The sequence below is a fragment of the Gouania willdenowi genome, chromosome 10, assembly GCF_900634775.1.
Source record: "Gouania willdenowi chromosome 10, fGouWil2.1, whole genome shotgun sequence".
Taxonomy (NCBI): domain Eukaryota; kingdom Metazoa; phylum Chordata; class Actinopteri; order Blenniiformes; family Gobiesocidae; genus Gouania; species Gouania willdenowi.
The window spans coordinates 40,734,587-40,759,720 of record NC_041053.1 but is presented as its reverse complement, the minus strand read 5'-3'; the positions used below and the strand labels follow the sequence as shown (position 1 = coordinate 40,759,720).

The 25,134-nt window shown below is 40.7% G+C and overlaps 1 protein-coding gene across 2 annotated transcripts in view; it reads left to right on the top strand.

Moving 5' to 3' along the window:
* glra1 (glycine receptor, alpha 1) overlaps positions 1–25,128 on the top strand; it is a 40,284-nt gene extending 15,156 nt beyond the window's left edge. Inside the window, exons 2-11 of one of the 2 annotated variants that reach the window (XM_028460144.1) lie at positions 3,725–3,849; positions 4,006–4,017; positions 11,844–11,882; positions 18,140–18,207; positions 18,279–18,502; positions 20,170–20,252; positions 20,989–21,126; positions 21,558–21,772; positions 21,948–22,094; positions 22,279–25,128. In XM_028460144.1, coding sequence (XP_028315945.1) covers positions 3,725–3,849; positions 4,006–4,017; positions 11,844–11,882; positions 18,140–18,207; positions 18,279–18,502; positions 20,170–20,252; positions 20,989–21,126; positions 21,558–21,772; positions 21,948–22,094; positions 22,279–22,566 — 1,339 coding nt within the window. In that variant the 3' untranslated portion in view covers positions 22,567–25,128. The remainder of the gene's footprint in view (positions 1–3,724; positions 3,850–4,005; positions 4,018–11,843; positions 11,883–18,139; positions 18,208–18,278; positions 18,503–20,169; positions 20,253–20,988; positions 21,127–21,557; positions 21,773–21,947; positions 22,095–22,278) is intronic. The other variant, XM_028460145.1, reaches the window with a different exon arrangement.
* Positions 25,129–25,134: the final 6 nt, after the last annotated feature.

Below are 25,134 nucleotides of genomic sequence, written 5' to 3'. Positions count from 1 at the left end.
CTTGTGTATGAAATGCGCTATACAAATAAATTTGCCTTGTCTTGACTTCAATGATGTTCTAAACCAGCTGGTGATTGTGTTAACTGGTGTCTTAGTTTAAGTGTTAGCTGGTCATCAGTTAACACAGTGAAGCTGGACCTGCGGCTGCAGTTTCAACACAAGAATGATAAAACAAGGAAGGAGAAAAAAATGGCTCAACACACACAAACAAACACAGACACGTAGCAAAGGAGAACCCGCAAACTACTTTGATAAAATCTCCTGTAGATAAAAACAAACCTGCCAAAATTCAAACTAAGTACAACTAAACTATAACCTGACTCAGGAGGCCAGGGGTCACCATGGCTCGCCTGTGATCTACTGTGAGGAAGACACACACACACACACACACACACAGTCCAGCCTTATTTATGAAAGCGCCCTCAGGCTCCTTCATTTTATTCTGCAGGAACACGGCAGATATTTATCACACGCATCCGCTGTTACACACACACACACACACACACACACACACACACAGAGCAGTGTGAGTTGATCACGCTCTGCACCATAACGACCTTCTGGGCAGTTTAATCTCCAAAGCTGAGATCCGTTGATAAATGATTGATGTGCAGCGTAAATCACAGAGTGTGTTATCATCAGGGGAGGAAAAAGCAGACGGCCGCTGCACAGACTGTCAGAGGAAGCCCTGAGACGTGTGGAGGAGATGTTTGTCTCTCTAGGATGGATGGAGGCACAGGTCAGAGGCGAATGGGTTGACTTTTTAAGCTCATACAGGGATTTCACCAGGAATTTTTCACAGTGTAGGGGGTCACGAGGTGCGCAAGCAAGAACGTTGTCGGGAGTCCGTGCGCATCTTTCCCAGAAGATTTTGAAATGTATAACCCTCTGACGGCTACATTTTGTGAAGTGAAGTTAAAGTTGTTGTTTATTTCTTGGCTCTACACATTGTAGAGGCAAGAAATAACATTTTATTCAAAAGACTGATTTAAAAAAAACTGATTTAAATTAGGTATGACGTGGGACTGTTATGGACATGGCCCACACTGTTTATATTGGACGGTGATTATGGGTTAGAAAGTGGAGGATGCACACACTAGAGCTTTAATCGGGCCTAAAAAAGAACTCCTGGCTCGCCTCATCCCAAACCTGTCCGACCCAAATGAAGCTGATGTCTCTTTAAGCCTGAACCACTTTCAACCAGACACTATTCATATCTGTGTGTGAGCATGTAGAATGATCTATTGTTAGTTATATATAGTCAGTGAATGTGAACGCTGAACAACTAACCCAACACAACGCCGTCAATATCCCGTCCCACTACTAGCAGAAATCACTTTAGAAATGATACCACAACAATAAAGCAGCGTTTTTGTGTTTATTAAAAAGTAATATTAATGTGATGGAGATTTTTTTTTTTTTTTTTGAAAAATGAAGCCCAGCCTGACAGCTGAGCGGGAAAATGAGGTCGGGCTCGGGCCAAGAATCTAAACTTTTTTATGATCAAATAAGCACATGTTGATATTCTACTTGGTCACTTTCTCACTTCATATGTTTTCAGAACTTTCAAAGTAAAGGTGGAGAATCAACAGATATTTAGCATCATTAAAATAACCCATGCACGCCTGGAAGTCCAAGTGTGCAACAATTATTACGACGGTACCGATTAAAAAGGAAACAACTGGAGAAATTCACAGCGTAGGGGACTGTAACAGGTGATATGAAACAGACTGATGTGTGTGTGTGTGGGGGGGGGGATCGGGGCGGGGGACTCGCTTGTGATTAGATCTGAGCTGTGAGGAAATCCTGGCAGTGATCTGTGTGTGCGTCTGTGTGTGTGTGTGTGTGTGTGTGTGTGGTATATCAAAGTTTCCCATTCTTTATAGGATCAGAGATTATCTCCGTGTCAATAACTCCCGACACAACACAAGGATCAGTGTGTAATCCTAGTGTGTGTGTGTGTGTAAAGGATCACACACACACACACACACAGGAGTTTTGAAGTCGTGTTAACAGGTTTGATTTGGATGTTTTAATAAATGCTGAGGGTCAAATATTAAACGTGTGACGATGAGGAAGCGAGGACTGTGCCGACCTCTGACCTCTCCATGCACGCTGTGTTCTCTTACGTCATTGGACGATTGGCCTGAAGGAAGAACGTGGTTGGCTAAAAATAACTAAGCGAGCGCTCGCCTCCTGCTGTGAGCGAGCAGGAAGAAACAATCCCTCATTCTATTCATCTTTAATCTTTTAATTATGTTTTTACTGATCTGTTCATTTACCTTTCTAACTAACTCCATTATTCAACAATCTATTTATTAGTTTATTTATTTGTGTATTTATCAGCTTAGCTTCTGGTTATTTATTGATTTATTTTGTCCTTTTTATACCATTTACTTCCATTATTTTTTTATTTTTGTTTATGTTATTTGTTTAGTTTTATATTGAATTTTTCATGTTATTTACTAGATTCTTGTTTAATATTATTTGTGTCCTCACTTGTCCTCTCGTGTCTGGAAGTAAATTGTGGCCTTTAAGTCTTAAATGTGGAGGTCGTGAGAAAAGGTCAAATGTTGCCACTGAAGGGAATCAAGACATGTCAAAAATTTAGCACAGAGATGCTTGTACTTTTGTGATTTCTAACTTCATCAATTTTTTTAATTCATAGTTTTGTTTAAAACTTTTCCCATTTATTTTGAATGGGAATTTCAGCGTTTTAAGATTTAACGGCTTCAACTTTGAACTTCAGCTGTTCAGCCGTTCTTCAACATACAACTTTTAACATTTTCAACTGTCTGTTGTCTTTCAACTGTTCAAGTGTTCTTTCCTTCAACCTTTTTTTATCTTCAATTGTTCTTGACCTACAGCCCTTCAACTGCAGTGAGTTTTCTGTCTCGATCCCATTTGTAGAGTGGAGAGCTCGTTATGTTAGAGTGGAAATGGTCCAATTTTTACCTAAAAATCTTTGCAAACAAATTGTCATAACTTCTCAAATATTCAACCCAGACTTTGAATTTTCTCAAAAATAGTAGATACATCTGTAAAGCTGCTCACAATCCCATATTTTTAGTGACAGGTTTTGGAAATATCAAGCCTTAAAGCAGAACTAAGTCACTTTTTCACCTTAATAATACAAGTAATACAAGTGTTTATGGGGTGATCGGGGGTCTTTCACCCCCTCGTCGTTTTTACAGTATAAATGGTCAACTTACTGAGTTACTAAAGGATGAGCCTTATTCTACACTTATTCAAGATTAACCTTTAGTTTTGCCGCAATATTACCCGCTGCCCGTCTCACTGTAGTGAGAGGGAGGAGCTGCTGCCTCAGGGGTGCGGTGTGTTTGTGACAGTGACATAACCAAAAGGGACCTATAGGGGGAGCTCTAAGCGCAAGTTACTCAGTTCTGCTTTAAGTGGAACTAATTCCACAAATCAAAGGCTCTTTTGCTTTGGAGATTTGTCAGGCTGTTCTTTAAAATTTTAATGCTAGGTTAATGCTAATGCTAGCAAATGCTAATGGTAATGCTAGGTTAAAGGTAAGGTAATGCTAATGCCATTGCTAGGTTAATGCTATGCTAATGCTAATGCAGCATTCAATGACTGGGCCAACACTTGCATCCTCACTTGCATTTTCTTAATGAAATGCAAATATTCTCGTGAATAATATTATTAATTATTAACTGAGCCCAGTACATAAACCTTTTTCTCTTTCTCCCTCTTCCAGCTTGGCAGCGTCGAAGGAAGCGGCGGCGAGGAAAGCGGCATCTCCGATGCCTCCGTCTGAGTTTCTGGACAAACTGATGGGAAAAGTGTCTGGTTACGACGCCAGGATCCGACCCAACTTCAAAGGTAAGAGACGCCACCAAGACGCAGTCGGATCAGATGGGAATGTAGCCAAAGGATATGCGGCTGAGTTAGCCGTGTTAGCGTGTTTTAACACTGCGTGTTTAACCTCTCCGTGTTCTGGTTGTTTCTTACTGTGGATCTGTTCGTGGGTCGCTCCAGTTCTCATCAAAGGTAAACTTGGGTTCAGGTCGCTTTCCAGGTCTTAGACTCCTTCCCCTACAAACCCCGCCCCCTGCACCCACGCAACCAATCAGGGAACCGTAAACCAGGGGTGTCAAACATGCAGTAATTATCAGTAACAGGAGCTGCTGTTCCTCGGTTGTCCACTGGGGGGTCGCACTGTTTCAGTGAGAGAAACAGACAGGACCAGAGCTGACCAGCAGGGGGCAGTAGATAGCACTGGTTTTCAGAACCTAATCAAAGAGCTTTTAAATAGAAAAATAACATCTCTTCAAACTAGGCCTCTTTTTTATGATTTATTTGCTTAATCCTGTTAATCTTTTGGAGTTTTTATTCTTTTGTTTTATATAATTTTATTTCATTTTTTATATTGTTTTTATTTTTAAAACATATGTTTTTGCATTGATGCTTCTAAAGTATTTTATTTATTATTTCCAATTCTGGTGGGAAACTCTTATGAGAATAAACTCTTTAAATAGTGAATAAATCAGTGTCATAGGTCGTGATGGTAAATGGGGACACAGACTGGATATGAAGGTGATCCGATACTGGTTTGACTGGTTTTAATACATCTAACTGGGGGCTATGTACTGGTTTGACACTCCTGCAGCTTCCTTCATGCTGATTGGCTACATTCCTCGGTGTCCTCAGTATCCTGAGTGCTTGTTGGTGGTCGCGCTCATGTGATGCTCATGTGATGCAGCGTGACCCCTCCCCCATAAAGACACATGTCAGAGGTTTCTCCAATCAGCTCAGTGAGCATGGGCCACTGTCCAATCAGAGCGGTATCTGCATCCTGATTGGTCCACAGCCTCACTCACTTCCTGTTTTCATGATTGCGGTGTGCACGGTCAGTCTGATCATTGTAGAGTTATAACGCTAGAGTGGGAACTTGTCAGTGCCTGATCCTTTCAGATCCTTCCTTCACTCGCAATCTTTGTGACAGAGGTCCGGATGTGATATTTGAATGTAAAATGATCATACAACGTATGTTAAATATTTTAAAAGTACATGTGTAAATATGGAACTGTTTTTGTGGTGTTTTTAATTGTTAACTAAAAAGACAAAAAGAAAAAAACAGCGGAAGACGAGTGCTTTGTTGTATGGTAACAGCTCCCCCTAGAGGCACAAATGCTTCATGTACTGATTAGTGTAAATACAAAAAAATATATAAAATGACATACTTGTCGAGATGGGTTTGTCTGTGCACCAGCAGCAACAAAATAGTACTTTAATTAAATACTTAGATACTATAGTAATAATAATATACTGATGGGAAAAAAAGTTAAATGTATACATAATATTAATAAAATAATAATAAAAACTGAAATGATGCATCAAACGAGTCCATTTTTATTACATTTTCATTTATACAACCAAATACTTAAATATCTGCAGCTAACACCAAAGCTAGAGATTGAAATTGACATTATTGAGAATTGATATATTTGATGTAAATAAAGTATTAAAAAAAATATATATATATATGTGTATTAATAATAATAATAATAATAATAATAAAAAAGCCTAAATTAAAAACGGTTTTTACAAAAAACTTGTATCCTTATTTTTAAACTACACCTAATATAACCAAACTAAAAGGATGGAAAATAAAAATCTTTTATTGCTTACACCAGTGTTTCTCAAATGGGGGTACACGATGGCGCTACAGGGGTAACAGGGGTTACAGGGCCTGAAATTTCTGAAAAATTTAAATCAATTTTAGAATTTTTATTGTTATTCTTTATTTTATTATTATTATTATTATTATTATTATTATTATTAAACAACACACAATCTTAATCAACTGTATTTCTATACTTTGACTTTGTGAAATATTAATCTAGTACAACTAAAATGCCGTAAAACTATACATATACTGTATATCTGAGCTCAAACGCAATGAAAAGCTAATTCTAGAACAAAAACGTCTTTGGGGTCGCCAGAAAGTCTTGATATCAAAATGGGGTCACGATCCAAAAAAGGTTGGAAACCACTGCACTAAATACTGTCTCTTTTCACTTATTTACAAAATAATATTCTTTAAAATGTGTGTTATCACTGTAGTTGTTTTTGAACAGTAAATAGTTGGACAAAGGGGTGCTTTGAGAAGTTTGAGAAACACTGGCTGACAAGGTCACTGTCACCATGGTAACAGTCGATCCGTAACATAGTACACAAACTAATGTAAAATAGGCCAACCGGATGTAGACGCGTTTTTGAACATGCGTTGAAAGGATCTGAAAGGATTGGGCAGTGATAAGTTATAATCTTAGAGTGGAAACTTCCTCTCAGTAAAGAGGAGAATATTTATATTGGATCAATAAAATGTTCATCAGGAAGTGAAAAAAGCACAAACAGGAAGTGGTGATTACTGAGGGCGCTTTATAGATAACGATTATGGATTAAAGCTGTGCATCGCTGCATGAAAATCCCTTCAAAATAAAAGCACAAAAGCAGCAGCAGCCACAGGTTGAGACCTGAGATTTCTTTCATTCTGACCTGCACGCGCACTTTTATAGCGTTTCACCTTTTATTCACGAGGTGGCGCTGCCTTTGCTTTCCTGACGCACACACACAGATCTCCCAGGTCCTGACGGGCAGGATCTGTGTGATGATGCTGATGATGATGATGATGATGCTACACCCACACATTCACCCGCTGGGAGCTGCTGCTGATTTCAGCACTTCTTTAATGACTCTTTAATGGATTAATGGGAGCTCAGTAATGAGTGTGGGGGCGTCGCCTCCTCTTCCTCACAGCATCATCATCATCACTGAGCCTGGACCAACACACACACACACACACGACCCTGTATTGTTACTATTAGTAGTAGAATGAAGTCTAATGTCAAACTGATCAGAGGTCAGTTACTGACAGTGTCTGTTCCTGTCCTTTATTAAATACAGAATAGATCTGTTCCTAAATGTACAAACAGGAACAAAATCCTCCACGAAGGCACTTCAATATGCAGCTGTTGGGAAACGTCTCCTCCAGTCCTACATGTTTTTTAGCTTAGCACATAGCCACCAGTCCACATCTTTGTTAGCTTAGCACATAGCCACCAGTCCACATCTTTGTTAGCTTAGCACATAGCCACCAGTCCACATCTTTGTTAGCTTAGCACATAGCCACCAGTCCACATCTTTATTAGCTTAGCACATAGCCACCAGTCCACATCTTTGTTAGCTTAGCACATAGCCACCAGTCCTACACGTTTGTTAGCTTTTCATGTAGCGCCCACTCCATATACTTGTTAGCTTTGCACTTAGCAACCAGGCCTACATGTTTGCACATTGGCTGCGCAGGGTGTAAGAGGCGGGGCTATGTTATCAGGTCCACTGATTGCTCCAAACAAACTCATAATGATTCAAAGAAAATGTGTGTGTTTTTGTGTTCTTTTGGCAGGAGATATGTTGTACGTTTCTGGAGTTGTTTAGTGTCTATGGTGTATGTGTGCAGTTGTTGTGTGTACTGGGTTGTGATGGTGTTTGTTCACATGAGAGGAACAGGAATGTGGTCTCCCTCTGAGAATCTTTAAAGCAGAGGAAACCCATTGAAAGCCTTAAAAACACAGAGAGTCACACTAGTCGACCTTCAGGCTGTCTGTCATCAATCTCTCTCTGCACTCTCTCAGCCTCCAAATGAAAGCTCTGTGTGGATTAATGGAGCGCTAACGCCGTTAGTATTCAAGCCGTGGCTCAGCCTTTCCCGGTAAGGAAATGAGGACGGGGACCGTGGGGCCCCCGGCGATGAATGTTAATGTGACTCTCAGAGTTATGACAGAAATATTGATCTGCCTCAGAGTCCAGGAGGAGGAGAAAGAATGTTCAGGAGGAGTCATCCTCAGACTGTATGGGAGGGGCAAAGATCTGTACTTTTATTTTGAAGGAAATGTATTCATACCTTTATAAGTGTTTGTATTATAATTATTATTCCTGCCTTTCTTTGATCGTCTTGTATTTGTTCTCCTTGCTGCTGTGATACGCTGAAGAATAATGTGTTTGATTCTATCACCACATAATTTATTTATGTCTTTGTGAGGCTCAGGAAGGTTAAAACAATGGCTCCTCTGACTGATGTCACCTTATTTCATGTATTAGCTAAAAAAGAAAAGTGTAACAATCTTTAATAAGATTTATTAGATAAGACTATAAAAGTGTCTTTGTTTGAAAATCTGTGATGTCACAGATTGTGGGTCATTGTCTCCATGTAGGCGACACCCACTCCTCTGATTGGCTTCCCGTGCTATGTAAGGAGTGTTTGTTGGGTTTGGTCCTCCACAGGGTTGGGCATCATTTGAATTTGAATCATTTCGGTTCCGATTCCTCATTTCGATTCCAAACGATTCCCAATTCCGATTCTTTTAAGATGCATGGTCAAAAGTTAAAGGAGACATATTGTCAAAAATGTTCACCTTTAAAAACAGTTCCCTGTGGTCTAAATGACATGCTGTGCTGGTGTTTGGTCAAAACATAAGATGAATTAAGCAACAGAAGAGGTTTAATACCCTGTAAAAATGAGTTCTGTGAGCATCCTCACCTCCCGTTCTGCTACACTGACACGGCTGCAGCTGCAACTTAGCGGGACAAAATTTAAGTGATTAACTTTTTGAATAAGCCTTAATTCTGAGTGAACTCATTCTTTGGAAACTCCCTAAGTTGATCATTTACACCGTAAAAAACGGCGCTGGAGAAGTGATCAGCTCTCTCTCTCTCCCCACGTAGAGAAAGGTCCTGTCATGTGACCTCAGTGACTATAAGTTCTGCGACTGAAATTTACACGTTTAAGGAGATGTTGAAACGTGAGAAGCAGACATTGAACAATGAGACATAGACATTAAACGTGAGAATCAGCCGTGAATGATGAGATGTTAAACATTGAGCCGTAGACGTTGATCAATGATACGTAAACGCTGAACAGTGAGAATGATGTGAATGCGTCTGCGGCGCTGAGGCTTAGCCCCGGCTTAGCCGTTCCCTCTGCACTGACACAGATTACAGAGTGGAAGTCCTCTGCCTGCAGGAGTTCATGGTCACCTCTTGTACCTCCATCCGTCTCCGTTTGTCTCCTCTGACAGAGACGGATTACGGAACAATGACTTCGTCCCTCACGATCGCAAGTGTCAGAGAACAGCAAAGCATTGTGGGTCGGCCGTGAGAGCGACGTGAGGCGTGGAGGATAAACTATGCTGTGTTCATGAAGAGGAAGATCGATCACATGTTTCTACTTTAGCCACACCCAGTCATCTTCTTTCAAACCAGTACCAGAACCAGAACTTCTCTGATCCACATCAGAGATGCATCCAGTGGAACATCACATTAAATCAGTGGTTCCCAAACTTTCCACACCCTTGCTACCTATCCTGTTGAGGAATATTATATAATAAAAAGTAATATTAATCTGTAAAGCACACAAGAAAACATCTTTGTTCAGAATTATCACCTGTTCGATGTATTTGATTAATTAGTGGCTTTTTCAGTGAGAAATCAATCTCTTTGTTTGGAAAATGAATCTACCAAACATTTGTTGATTGAACATATAGCAGTAATACAACTTATTCATCACCCTGAAACTGTGTGAAATACAACTTTAAAGGTCACATACTGTATCATTCCTTTTTTCACACATCTCCATTTGTTCTAAGAACCCCAAAAACATAGTATCTGAGGTTTATTTCCCCAAACTGTTTTCCTGAGTTTTATCCTCTGAAAAGTCACTTTCTGACCAACTCTACACAAACAGGCTGATTTGTGTCCTACTTATGCATATTCACGAGTGGGCGTGACTTCCCCCTCCCCGCATGGTGACGTAGGGCCAGATGACGGCCCGCCCTCCTCCCACCCACTCCGTGGCCGAGCCTATGCTGCTTTATGAACACGAGACAGACCGTGGGGGCGGGGCATTCACCAGTACATACATATAATGTAGAAAATACATACGTAGCACTGCGCTAAGGATGCTGACATGTTCACCTTCATGGGCGTTTCTGTTTACATGTCAATTACGGCAGAGAGCTTCCTGGAGGCGTGGCTTCTCCAGCTCAGTGCCGCGTCAAATTCGTTATCAAGGTGGGAACGCGTCATCAAATTGTAGCGAGGCGTTTGGGCTCACCCTGTAGTAAGAAAGGAGCAAATCACCTTCTAACTAACGATTGAGGGAATCAATAAAAACACTTTGATCATGTGTATGAAGCCATAATAGAACTTTATCATGTTTAAAGCACAGAAAAGTTAATTTAGCGTAACATGGACCCTTTAATGTAATGAATTTGCTCATAACTAGAGGGTAGTTTTACATAGGTTAATGTGTAATTTGTGACAATGCATAGAAGCTTCAGATTGCTGCTCTATTTATATTCTGGTTTCTCCCATGGTAATTTGCGTACCCCGGGGGGTACCCGTACCCCACTTTGGGAACCTAGGCATTAAATTAACCTGTTATTTCCATGGAGACGATAATGTGGCCTAAGATAATGTTGGGGGATCAATGTATACATTATTATAAGTTCATATTAGTGATGCACCAAAATTCCAGCCGCCAAAAAACAAAAATGCATTTTTGGGCCATTTTCGGTCAAAAATAAAAACACTCACCAAAAAAAGCCGACTACTGAAACAGGATGCGATGCAGGAGCAGTCAGTGCGCACGCAGTGTTGATGGGCCACGTAATGTTTCAGTGTTTTTGGTTTTGGCCAAGAACTTTCACTTTGGTGCATCTTTAGTTCATATATTTATCATTTCATTGGATGTATTAAAAATCTCTACAGATAAACCTTCAGTGTGTGTGTGTGCGTGTGCGTGTGCGTGTGTGTGAGAGAGAGAGTGAGTAGTTGTTTGCTTGGTTACCATGGAGGAACTCTCCACCAATGACAGATGCCTATGTATACCTCGGCATTCCACTGACCAATGAATGAGCAGCACAGTTGTTATGGAAACACAGTGAGATTGTGAGATGTTGACTCAGGTGTAGTTTTGTCGTTGAATGCTCACAGGAGGCGGGACATCTCTATGGGACGTCTTTATGGGACGTTTTCATTGGACGTCTCTATGGCGTCAGTGAAACTTTCATCCTTGTCTGAACTTTTCAGACAAATCCAGTAATCCTGTGATCTGCAGCGAGCGCCGTCCTGAGTCACGGTGCTCGCTGACATTTTCCCGCTGACATTTGTGATAAATCGCGCGCTGAGCGAGGAGCGGCGACTTGTGCTGAAAACGAGTGTCTCATTTGTCAGAGGTGGAAGGCTTTAGTCTCACAGACGTGACTTGCTCATTTAGAGAGAGAACGATGGGATTCGTGCTGGGGGGGGTTGAGTCCCACAGTGACCGATCATCATCAGGACGTGTCACGTTAGGGATTACAAATCTATATTTAATGTTCAGCAGAAGAAGAGGAATGTCCTGAAGTCAGCCTGTAGCTGTCTGACAGATTTACTGTCAGTGTGTACATCCATACGTGCTGTTGGCAGAGGTGTAAACAGAGGGTGGCCTCCAGGGGGCAGAGGGCTGTGATGGTGTCTGATGTGTAGGTATGTGTAGGTATGTGTAGGTGTGCCGTGGCTCAGTGAGGCTTTGACATGTCGTCTTCTGCACTCCAACCCTCCCACATAGTGCATTGTGCTAGTTCTCCTCCTCTCATCCTCTCAGCTTTAGTGCATTAGTGCATCCCCCCCCGCCCCCCCCTGCAGTATGGCAGCAGACTCCCCCCCCTCCTCCTACCCCCACCACCCCTCCTATGGCTGAAGGCGTAGTGCTCCTGTAAGGACTGACATGATGTTCAATCTGTGTTTAATTCTCGTCTGTTTCTGACCGATAGAACCCAAAGGCTCCAAAAATGAAGCAACTCACAAGAAAGGTACAACACGTCATCATACAGTGTGTGTGTGTGTGTGTGTGTGTGTGTGTGTGTGTGTGTGTGTGTGTGTGTGTGTGTGTGTGTGTGTGTGTGTGTGTGTGTGTGTGTGTGTGTGTGTGTGTGTGTGTGTGTAACAGATCACATCCTGTAGGTGCAGTGTGGTGTCTGCTGCCACCTGCTGGTCACTTCTATTAATCTCACTGAAACAAAGCAACTGCAACAACAGTGTGTGTGTGTGTGTGTGTGTGTGTGTGTGTGTGTGTGTGTGTGTGTGTGTGTGTGTGTGTGTGTGTGTGTGTGTGTGTGTGTGTGTGTGTGTGTGTGTGTGTGTGTGTGTGTGTGTGTGTGTGTGTGTGTGTGTGTGTGTGTGTGAGAGAGAGAGATCATTTGGCTCACATGCAAATGGTAAAAATGATAAGATGGAAATGCTGTCAGACATGAATGCCAATTTTAGGTTGTCTCACACACACAAACACACACACTCACACACACACACACACACACACACACACACACACACACACACAGTGCTTTAAGTGGTACTCGCCTTAATGACCGTCTGTCAGTCTATGGGACAAAAACATATTGTGATTTATATATTGATCTATCTATTGATCTATACTTGTATCAATAGTTTTATGATTCAGAAATGACAAAGAACAAAAGAACAAAGCCAGTTCTAAATCAAATCTACATGAGCCAAATTCAAAGTGTCATGGAGCCACTTTTAGTACCTTCAACTCGAGTCTCACGGCGTCAACGTGGACATGAAAAATGACATTGAAAAAAATTTTAATATAAAAATAAAAGCTCCCAAAAAACATGAATAAGTGATTAGTCTCATTTAAATATAAAATAAAAAATAAGAAATGGAAAAGTAAAGTAACTAGGAACACTTGCATTGTCATGGCAATGCAAGTGGGAATGCAAAAAAAAAATTGCCACCTCCTTTGGTCAAACTGATATATAGATTATATATGTGTGTATATAGACCAGGATTCACTGATTGTTCTGAAGATATAATTTGTAGGTTTTGATCACAGCTATAGCTGCCTGTAGAAGTCTGAAGGTAAAAATCATACTTGTCGAGGCAAAGTAAGGTGTGAACGCTAAGCATTCCCACTAAAAGTATAATTTGAAGAAAGAAGATTATACCAACATTTGAATCTAAAATATTGTCTGTAGCTGCATGATTAAAGCTTTAACAGTAATTTTCCTCAAAGTTCATGAGCAACAGCTGTCACACTCTAGCAGACCTACTCTATCATTCCAAGGCTTGAAAAAGCCTAAATTACATTAAAAAGTAAGATAGTTAGCATTTTAGATATCATCATTGACAGTAAGGAGCTAGGGTTAGATTTGCATGCAGCATGACAAACAGAATTACTTTAGAATAGATAGAATAGAATCAACTTTATTGGCCAAGTTATGTAAGTTATACACACAAGGAATTTGACTTGGTGAACTGTGCTCTCTCCAATAGTGTAAACATTAAAAAATAATAATAATATAAACATAAATATAAACAGTAGTTAGACTAATATGTGCAAAACTAAATAAAATAATATAACAAGATAACAATAACAAGATAATAATAATAATAATAATAATAAATGATAATGAGATAATAGTGCAGTAGTGCAGGTGAACATTTAAATTGAATAGTATGTACATAAACATTCTCATTGACAGATTGATCCAGGGTTGTTATGTTTAGTTCCTATTCCAAAATAGGTTTAAAATTTCATGTAAACCTATTTTGTCTGTAACATACATAGATTTGTAGATTAGAAAGTCGACAACATTGCGTTAAATATTGACAGATAGAGCAGTTTACTGTAAAAGTATAAAACCTAATATTACATTAAAAGTAAAAGTGTTAGCATTTTATAAATCTTATAGCAACGTTAAACAGTGAAACATTTTGACATTTATTTGGTGGAGATTGGTAAAGAGTCAAAATATGGTCAGAAAAATAAAGTATTTGAAACGTTGCATTTTTTAGAGTAACTACCCCAACACTGAGTGTACACTGCTGATACACACAGTAATACACAACTGATACACACACAACTGATACACACACAGTAATACACAACTGATACACACACAGACACACAACTGATACACACACAGACACACAACTGATACACACTAATACACAACTGATACACACACAAACACACAGCTGATACACACTAATACACAACTGATACACACAGACACACAACTGATACACACACAGACACACAGCTGATACACACACAGACACACAACTGATACACAGTAATACACAACTGATACACACACAGACACACAGCTGATACACACACAGACACACAACTGATACACACTCAGACACACAACTGATACACACTGTGTCTCCGTGTTTGTCGCTGTGAGAGGCTGAATGATTTTTTTCTTATGAACACATCGTGGGGTCAAATTTAAAAGTACTGATACCATCGTTGGGGTTTTTTTATAATTTTAATCACGTAATTGATCATTAATTACAATTATGTTTAGTTTTTAAAACAAAATCTGTTGCTGCTATAATCATAATTTAAATTCAATTGAATTCAAATAATTGACATGAAAATTCTATAAAAAACTGTCAATTACAATTTGATTAAAACACAAACCTGAATAATTTTAACAATTTTTATTAAAAAATTGAATTAATTAAATGTAAGGGTATACCGACAGAAAAAAGGCTCAGACGCCCACACCAAAAATATTAATACCAATCTTGTCATTGATTAGGAAACATAACAAGGTAACCAATAGATGAAAAACAAGTTAGATAATATTTATTAGTTTCTTTTACAGCTGATTTAAAACATGGATCAAAACTGACCCGTTATCATTAGAGATGCTAACAGAAAGCTAACACAAGGGGAAGGATACGTTTTATGGCCTTATTTATTTCAGGCTCTTTAATTGTAAATAATTGTAATTGAACTTTAATAATTAAAAACAGAATTGTAATTGACTTTCAGGGGGAAAAAAATAATACTAATTGAAAACCGTAGTCATAGTTGAGTTGGAATTGAACATGGATTATTGAAGACGTAATTGTAATTTAAAAATTGCACACACACACATACACACACACACACACGGACACACACACACACACACACGGGGACACACACACACACACGGGGACACGCACACACACGGACACACACACACACACGGGGACACACCTCCTGTTCCTCAGTGAGCTCTAAAGGGTTAAAGTGTTGTTTTGAATGGGAGCGTTGAGTTTTCCTGCAGCTCTCTGGTCCTGGTTGTGGATCATGTTCTGCTTTTTATTGCAAATGGATTTAGGGGAACCTCTGTGGAGTACGGCAGCCTGCAGGGGACACACCTGAACACACTGTGTAGGTCACATGAACGCCATCAGCTGCTGACATGGAAACACAATGAGGCGTGAAGACACACACACAAGGACACGCCTCAGCACACACACACATGTGTGTCTGTGATTGTTCATCCTCGAGGTTGTGTTCACCTTCAGTCAACAGGAAGTTTATTTATTCTGTCCAACAGACGTTACAGACATATGAAGAATAGATCTGTTCCTAATTGTACAAACAAACATCCCACATGTTGGGATTAGCTTAGCACTAAGTAACCTGTCCCATATCTTTGTGTTATCTTAGCGCGTAGCGACCAAACCAAAATATTGGTGTCAGCTTAGCATTTACCAACCTGTCCCACATGTTTGGGTTAGCATAACACGTAGCTACCAAACCAAAATATTGGGGTTAGCTTAGCACTTAGCAACCATTCCTATTGAGGTTAGCTTAATACTTAGCAAACTATCTCACATGTTTGGGTTAGCTTAGCACGTAGTGACCAATCCTATATATTTGGGTTAGCTTAGAGCTTTGGAACCTGTCCTACATGTTGGGATTAGCTTAGCATATAGTGACCAATGATGAATATTAGGGTTAGCTTAGCACTTAGCAACCAATCCTAAATATTGGCATTAGCTTAGCATTTAGTAACCTGTCCCACTTGTTTGCGTTAGCTTAGTGCGTAGCGACCAAACCAAAAATATTGGGGTTAGCTTAGCTCTTAGCAACCATTCCTAAATATTGAGGTTAGCCTAACACTTAGCAACCTACCACACATGTTTGGGTTAGCTTAGCACGTAGCGATAAATCCTAAATATTGGGGTTAGCTTAGAGCTTAGGAACCTGTCCTACATGTTAGGGTTAGCTTAGAACATAGCAACTCGTGATAAATATTGGCATCAGCTTTGCACTTAGCAACCTGTCCCACTTGTTTGGGTTAGCTTTGCACATAGCAACCAATCCTAAATATTAAGGTTATTTTAGCACTTAGCAACCTGTCCCACATGTTTAAGTTAGCTTTGCGATTAGCAACCTGTCCCACATGTTTGGGTTAGCTTAGCATTTACCAACCTGTCCCACATGTTTGGGTTAGCATAACACGTAGCTACCAAACCAAAATATTGGGGTTAGCTTAGCGCTTAGCTACCATTCCTATTGAGGTTAGCTTAATACTTAGCAAACTTTCTCACATGTTTGGGTTAGCTTAGCACGTAGTGACCAATCCTAAATATTTGGGTTAGCTTAGAGCTTTGGAACCTGTCCTACATGTTGGGATTAACTTAGCATCTAGCGACCAATGATGAATATTGGGGTTAGCTTAGCATTTAGAAACCAATCCTAAATATTGGTGTTAGCTTAGCATTTAGTAACCTGTCCCACTTGTTTGCGTTAGCTTAGCGTGTAGCGACCAAACCAAAAATATTGGGGTTAGCTTAGCTCTTAGCAACCATTCCTAAATATTGAGGTTAGCCTAACACTTAGCAACCTACCACACATGTTTGGGTTAGCTTAGCACATAGCGACAAATCCTAAATATTGGTGTTAGCTTAGAGCTTAGGAACCTGTCCTACATGTTGGGGTTAGCTTAGCACATAGCAACTAGTGATAAATATTCTCATTAGCTTGGCACTTAGCAACCTGTCCCACTTGTTTGAGTTAGCTTTGCACTTAGCAACCTGTCCCACTTGTTTGGGTTAGCTTAGCACATAGCAACCAATCCTAAATATTAGGGTTATTTTAACACTTTGCAACCTGTCCCACATGTTTAAGTTAGCTTTGCGATTAGCAACCTGTCCCACATGTTTGGGTTAGCTTAGCATGTAGCGACAAATCGTAAATATTGGGGTTAGCTTTGCACTTAGCAACCTGTCCCACATGTTTGGGTTAGCTTGGCACGTAGCAACCAATCCTATATGTTGGGGTTAGTCTGAGTAGCAGTTGTTTGTCATGTTTTTATTATTTTATTGTTTATGGCTGTGTTGAAAGCAATCCTAAAATGCAACAATGCGATCAGGAGCTGCTGTGAAGCGTCATGTCTGTCTGTGGTTTTAATCAACAGTCTCTGCTGTTGATTGTCAGAGACAGGCAGAAGAAGTCGAGTCCCCACTATGACGTTACACGACGGACGGCTCAGAAATGTTAGATTTATTTACATTTTTTACTACAAACATTTGACCACGCGTGGCATCACATATTAAAATGATTGCTGGATTCTTTATTTTCTATTAAAATGTACTTGTTTCATCATACCACTAGAACTTTAAATGCCTTTCTTCATTGAAAATAAAGATCATTAACACTAAACAAAACGCCTACTAAAAATGTAGCAGAGATTAAATGAACATTAAATTATTGGACTGCATTAGATATGGGCCTGGAACAAAATGTAACGTGTGTGTGTGTGTGTGTGGGTGCGTGCGTGCGTGCGTGTGTGTGTGGCTTTCAAAGACCAACTGAACCAATTTGTCCTCATGAGGAGACATTTTTCCTTTCTTTCCTGGTGTGACTTCAGTGTGTGTGAATCTCAGTGGAACAGGAAGTTCTGCTGTTTACTTCCTGTCTGTGCGTCGGCTCATCCAGGGGACCAATAGTGGGCAGAGGCAGTCTGTCCTCTGTTGGTCCAAACACTGTCCGACTGCGCCACGCTTTGAGCTGAGTCAGCATTTGTAAGGCTGGGTCATCCGATGCTTGCTCAGGATTGGTGGAAATGCTGAGTCATGACTTGTATGATAAATGCCCAGTCGGGGTTTGTGTGTCAAGGAATTTGTTGAGCGATGATTGGCCATGTGACTGCTGATTCAGCGTTTGTCAATAAACTTCAAGCCCTTTTTCAGCTGAGTCATGCTCGCGTTAGGACTGAAAGGGTGTTGACCTTTGACCTCTGTGTTCCAGGTCCGCCTGTGAACGTCACCTGTAACATCTTCATCAACAGCTTCGGCTCCATCGCTGAGACCACCATGGTGAGTTGGTCATGTGACCGCTGAGTCAGCGCGTGTTATTGATCACCTCATGGACATGCTCCTCCCCCCAGGACTATCGGGTCAACATCTTCCTGCGTCAGCAGTGGAACGACCCTCGTCTGGCCTACAGCGAGTACCCCGATGACTCCCTGGACCTGGACCCATCCATGTTGGACTCCATCTGGAAACCGGACTTGTTCTTCGCCAATGAAAAAGGAGCCAACTTCCACGAGGTGACCACGGACAACAAACTACTGCGAATCTCCAAGAACGGCAACGTGCTGTACAGCATCCGGTAAGCCACGCCCACTCTGAGGTCACGCAGAGACACGCACGGCGCAGCGTTATTTAAATTATAAACGACAACAACACACTTTACTTTTTTAACACTTTAACATTTCAGGCTGATTGTGGGCGGAGTCATATTTACAGAAGGGGATCCATGCAGATAGTGGGCGGGGCCAGAGCCGTATAGAGAAAGAGTTGCGACAACAGAAGTCCAAAATGCTTGACCGTCACGTGATTCATGTAAAACTGAATTTGTTCCTGGAAATTTGTGGCGAGTCATTCAAATCCATTGATTCCTAGTGACATAACTAGGATTTTTGGTCATTTGTCATCGATAACTGCATTGATTGACAATATTTATACAGTACACTGTCATATGTATGTGTATATACAATATATGTTTGTGTAGTTCCATAAATAGTTTTTTTTTCCTAACATAAGTTTGTATTAATAATTTGTTTTTTTTACATAGTTAAGGCCAACATTAATTTGGTTTAAAAAAGTGTTAATTTGTATTATATACAGGATGTATTGCTTTAAATTTTCTTTAATTTTCTTTAAAAAAAGGGGTCATTAAAAAACACCACATCCAGACAGGACACATTGAAAACATATTTATTATGTTCATACTTAGTATATAAAAATTTTACTATACGCTTATGTACCAAGATACATTAATAACTTGTCATACAGTTTGCTGTGCTGTATGGGGATGCTCCAATCGTTGTGAAAAAGGAGGTAAAATGTTTGGGTTCTCAACAGAACCAGAGAGGAGAAAGAAATGGTTAGTCACAGTCAGCAGCAGAAATCTAAAAGGATTATCACAATTTAAAAAATCTGAGGCGATCATGATTTAAAAAAAGAAGAAGATCGTAGCAAATGTGTAGATTAAACTGTGTGAAGTAAACGTTGTATAGAACGTCTATGATAAAGCGCTATATAACATTGATCCATCCATCCATCTTCAAACCCACTTGCTCCTGTCTCACAGGGTCTCAGGGGTCTGCCGGTGCCAATCTCCGGCTCTCATTGGGTGCTGGGTGGGGGTACACCCTGGACAGTGCGCCAGTCCATCGCAGGGCAAAATTGATGCATTATTATTATTATTATTATTATTATTATTATTATTATTATTATTATCTGCTAATGATCCCTTCATTTTCTAAGAAGAATTTAGAATTTTTTTCTTTTGAACATGAAAACAACAGCAGTGTATCTCACAATGAAAAAATATGACAATGATTATAGTAATAAAAAATGAAAATACAAAAAATGAAAATAAATGCACACGTTAATGAGTTTAGATACATTGATGATAATAATAATAATAATAATAATAATAATAATGTCTTACCGTTCAAAAGTGCATCACAAACCGTCTAATCCACTTGAGCTCCATTGGCTACAATAGTAAACTGATCACTTCTGGGAACAATTGTGAGGCTCCATGAGCCGCCATTGGAGTGAACGAAGTTGACGCAACTCTCTCTATACGGCTGTGGGCGGGGCCTCCATATGATGTATTATTTGTTCCTCTGTGTTCACTCTGGTGACACACACAACTTACTGCACACAATGATCAACTAACGTGTGTGTGTGTGTGTGTGTGTGTGTGTGTGTGTGTGTGTGTGTGTGTGTGTGTGTGTGTGCGTGTGCGTGTGTGCGCGTGCGCAGGATAACGTTGATCTTGGCGTGTCCGATGGATCTAAAAAACTTCCCAATGGATGTACAAACCTGCATCATGCAGCTAGAGAGCTGTGAGTAACACACACACACACACACACACACATAAATTAGACCTGTGAATATTGTTGCATTCACTTTTTGCGATAGCGATAAACAATAAATGAAAAAGACACAGAGCCGAGCTACAATGGCCTCATATAAAGGATTTACAATATTTGCGAGTCGTGAAATATCTCAAAGTTTGTTTCCAAAATAAAGAAGTTACATAAAGAAAAATGTTTTATATCCAGAGAAAGAGTAACTTTTATACTATAAATTAAAACAGATATTTATTCTTACATTCCCACATGCAGTTATGGGCCAATGAAAATGAATATCTGTGACTAATCATTAGTGATGTGAACAGTCTATCTTCATAGCTCTAAGCTGATCACATTACAGGGAGCTGAGACATATGCTAAGTAGTTTACTGAAGACCCAAACACACACACTTTTTTTTAAGTGTATAGCAGATCTTTTTCTATATTCTGAGAGAGTAGGTGGAGCTTATTACTATACCATATACCATATTTATCTTTCTATGTGATGGAGTTCCTGACATATTGGAAGATGAAAATGGAAAATAAGGACACGTAACCCCCCTCACTAAATTGTCCATATCTCAAAAAGTAGTAGTGTGCCTATTGGATAATCATGGAACAATTGGTAAAAAAAAAAATGTTTTTTTTTTTTATTTAGACCAAAGTGCGTGAGCCATTTGTGGAATGACAGTGAATATTTATATTGTGTATCTGACCATCACTACAGTCGGCTACACCATGAACGATCTGATCTTTGAGTGGGACGAGAAAGGAGCCGTTCAGGTGGCAGATGGACTGACTTTACCTCAGTTCATCCTGAAGGAGGAGAAAGACCTGAGATACTGCACCAAGCACTACAACACAGGTACATCCAACCACATCCAACATACCGCACCAAGCACTACAACACAGGTACATCCAACCACATCCAACATACCGCACCGAGCACTACAACACAGGTACATCCAACCACATCCAACATACCGCACCAAGCACTACAACACAGGTACATCCAACCACATCCAACATACCGCACCAAGCACTACAACACAGGTACATCCAACCACATCCAACATACTGCACCAAGCACTACAACATAGGCACAGTAGCTTCAAAAAAACAGGAAACTGTAAAATATTGATTAATTGAACAATGCTCTTTTTCACTGTTTCTCTGAAGGATTATCATCATCTCCATCTTCTTCATCATCTTCATCACCTCCATCATCTCGTCTCCATCGTCTCTGTGGTTGATCAGGTGACCTGTGTCAGACCTTCTGATTGGTTCTTTTTTCAGGGAAGTTTACCTGCATCGAAGCACGCTTCCACCTGGAGCGTCAGATGGGTTACTACCTGATCCAGATGTACATTCCCTCGCTTCTCATCGTCATCCTCTCCTGGGTCTCTTTCTGGATCAACATGGACGCCGCCCCGGCCCGAGTCGGCCTGGGAATCACCACCGTGCTCACCATGACCACACAGAGCTCTGGGTCCAGAGCCTCGCTGCCCAAGGTCAGCCAGAGGAACATTAGGAACATTAGGAGAGTGTAACATCAGGCAGATTAGCAACGTTAGGGAACGACTGCATAAGTTTGTAAAGTGTTGGGAAAAAAGGAGAATTATGGATTTTAGGGTAGTTATTAAAATTAGGAACATCTGGAAGTTTCTGATGTCTGTCCTCCTCCAGGTCTCCTACGTTAAAGCCATCGACATCTGGATGGCCGTGTGTCTACTCTTCGTCTTCTCCGCTCTGCTGGAATACGCCGCCGTCAACTTCATCGCTCGTCAGCACAAAGAGTTGCTGCGCTTCAGACGGAGGAGACGACACATGAAGGTCAGCTGACCTGCAGGGCCAATCAGATCACAGATACACACACATTTCACACACACACACACACATTATACACACGTTACACCCACACGTTACATGGACATGTTACACACACATCACATACACAATACACACACACGATACTCATATACGTTACACACACACGAACAGTCTGTGTTTGTTTCAGGAGGACGAGACGGGTGAGGGACGTTTTGGTTTCCATGGTTACAGCATCAACCCGGCCTGCCTGCAGTCGAAGGACGGCCTCGCCGTGAAGGGAAACAACAACAACAACGCCCCGACTTCGGCGGCTCCAGAGAAGAGCATCGAGGAGATGAAGAAGCTTTTCATCGGTCGCGCCAAACGCATCGACACCGTGTCCCGTGTGGCCTTCCCACTTGTCTTCCTCATCTTCAACATTTTCTACTGGATCATCTACAAGATCATCCGGAGCGAGGACATCCACAAGCAGTAGATGCTCCTCCCACGTCCCCCCTGACCCCGCCCCACTCTGACACCACGCCCCCCGGTGGACGATTCGGACCGTGCAATAGCAATGCAGTCGATGCATGAAAAATGAATGTGGTCTCGTTTCCCAGACTGAGTGGGGACGACACACAAGTTTCCATAGCAACACACACGGGTCCTCATGCGGACAGATGAAGACGTTTCCATGGCAACAGACAAACCGGTTTCCGTGGAGACCAACAAACTTTCTCCATGTGGAGACAGACTGACGGGTCCTCGTGGGGACAAATGAATAGAAAAAACTGTTTCCATGAGTCGGGACAAACTGTCCAATGTGTGGACATTAGAAGGACATTTGAACTGGTTTTTATGGGGACAGAATCAGTGGTTTTCCATAGCGACAGACTAACAAGTTCCTGTGGGGACAGAAGAACCGGTTACCATGACGACAGACAAACGCGTCCGTGTGGGTCAGTTGTATTTTATAGGGACGGACACATTTTTTCGTGTCCTGTTTCCATGGGGACAGACCAGTAACCACAGGGACAGACAAGTCATATTTTAAAGGGGATGGACAGACAAATTTCCATGGTTACATGAAAACTCCAGACAAACTTCAGACAAAGCGATTTCCATGGAGATGTGGGGACAGAAATTGTCTTTCCCCATGGGGAAAGACAAAGAAGGGACGGACATCTTGTATTCATGTTGACAGGCAGATGGGTTCATTTGGAAACAGACAGACAGGTCCTCATGAACATCGGCAGAAAGGCTCTCATGGGGACCGGCAGATCCATCTCAATCACAGACTGACTGACTCTCTGTGGGGACATACTGGTTCCCATAACAACTGACAAAGATCCTCATGGGGCCAACATATTTCCATGGTAACAGGTCAAACAGTCCTCCTGATATCAAACAAACCCGTCCTCGTGGGGACAGACAAAGTTCTGTGTATTATATGATGTATTTCACCTGGAGAAAATGTGAAGTTTGTCCACAGGAGGGCGCCGTGCTTCCGCTGACAGACGGACGAGAACATTTGAGCTCTTCCTCTTCACGTTTGCTTGTCCTTAATTTGTTTCCTGGCCGGTTTCCATGGCGATGGAACTTGTCTCATCTTGACTTGTCTTCCACCCAGTCCTCAGATTTGTCTCACTTTGGACTTTTGGAGGAACGTGGACATGTTTACGCCTCAGCAGTGCTTCCCACCTTTTGTCCCTGAATGTCCAACTCGTTCCGTGTGCTTCTCTATGCAACGACCCGTATATGCAACTATGATTTGTCCTCTAAGCTCCGCCTACAGCGCTCACCCGTTTCCTGTCGCTCCAAAGTGCTTCTTCATTCTCAGATGTGTAGCCAAGCCTTCGTTGACCTGATGTCAAAGAAGGACGAGGACATTTGGAGGACATAAAGACTTTTGTTCTGTGAACTGAGCCACATTCAGTCGTTTCTACTACGAGCTTTTTACTCACAAAACATCGGAAAAGACAAGCGAGGAAAAAGCTGTTTGTGGAAGAAACGTTAAAAATACTTTAAAAAGAAATACTAAATATTAAATTAAATATAAACATTATTTTAAATAAAAAATAATAGTCATCTCATGACTAAATGCAAACGAGGAAAGAATGTCAAAAGACTTAAAAAAGATTTATAAGAATAACTGACCATCCAACCAGGGGCTAATTCTAAAGTAGGGGGCGGGACATGATGTTTAAATGAGCCAATCAGAAGTCATCTCTGTATGCGAAGTTAAAACAAGGAAATTCCAGGATAATATTTTCAGTAGAAGTCAATATTAACTCATTCTGTCCTCATTTCTTTGTTTTTTTTTTAGTTAATTAAACGAGTCGTGGAATACTTTGGACAGAAGTGTCAAACTAAGACTCAATTTAAACTTTCTGTCCCGCCCACAAATATGTTAAAAACATTGGTTGAAAAAAAAGGCTCCACCCCTGCATATGTTGAAAATATAGGCCACACCCACAAATGGTTTAATGTGTGTGTGAAACGTGGGTCACGCCCAAAAATGTTCCAAACCAAGGCGATGCCAACAAATGTTTCCTACTGAGGCCCTGCTCACAAGCACATGTTTAAAATTGAGGCCCCACCCACACTCATGTTTACAGCTGAGGCCCCGCCCATGCATTCATTTAATACAAAGAAAGTATTTAAATTACGAATAAAAAATATAAATATTTGAGATAAAATGAAATGTTTGTGACTGGATGTTACGATCAGTCAAACTTTGTCTTCCTTAACTTTTACCCAAAATTGTACGAAGTGTTTTAACTATTTGTATAATATTATTCATATACGTTTGTGATTATATGTATTTCACTCATATTTTTTATTTGGATTTATATAATTTTGTATTTTATATTAAATTATTCATTTAAAATAGTAATTTATCGGAGGATGTGTGACTTAAAGCACTTTTATTTGCGTGTTTAAAGAGTGTGTAAAGGTTGAACTTGTTTTCTTTTGATTTGACGTTTTGCTGACAAAACGAGGCAGCGCAGGAAACGTGAAGAGTGAAATCTACTGAGCGATTGGAAAACAGCGCCCTCTACGG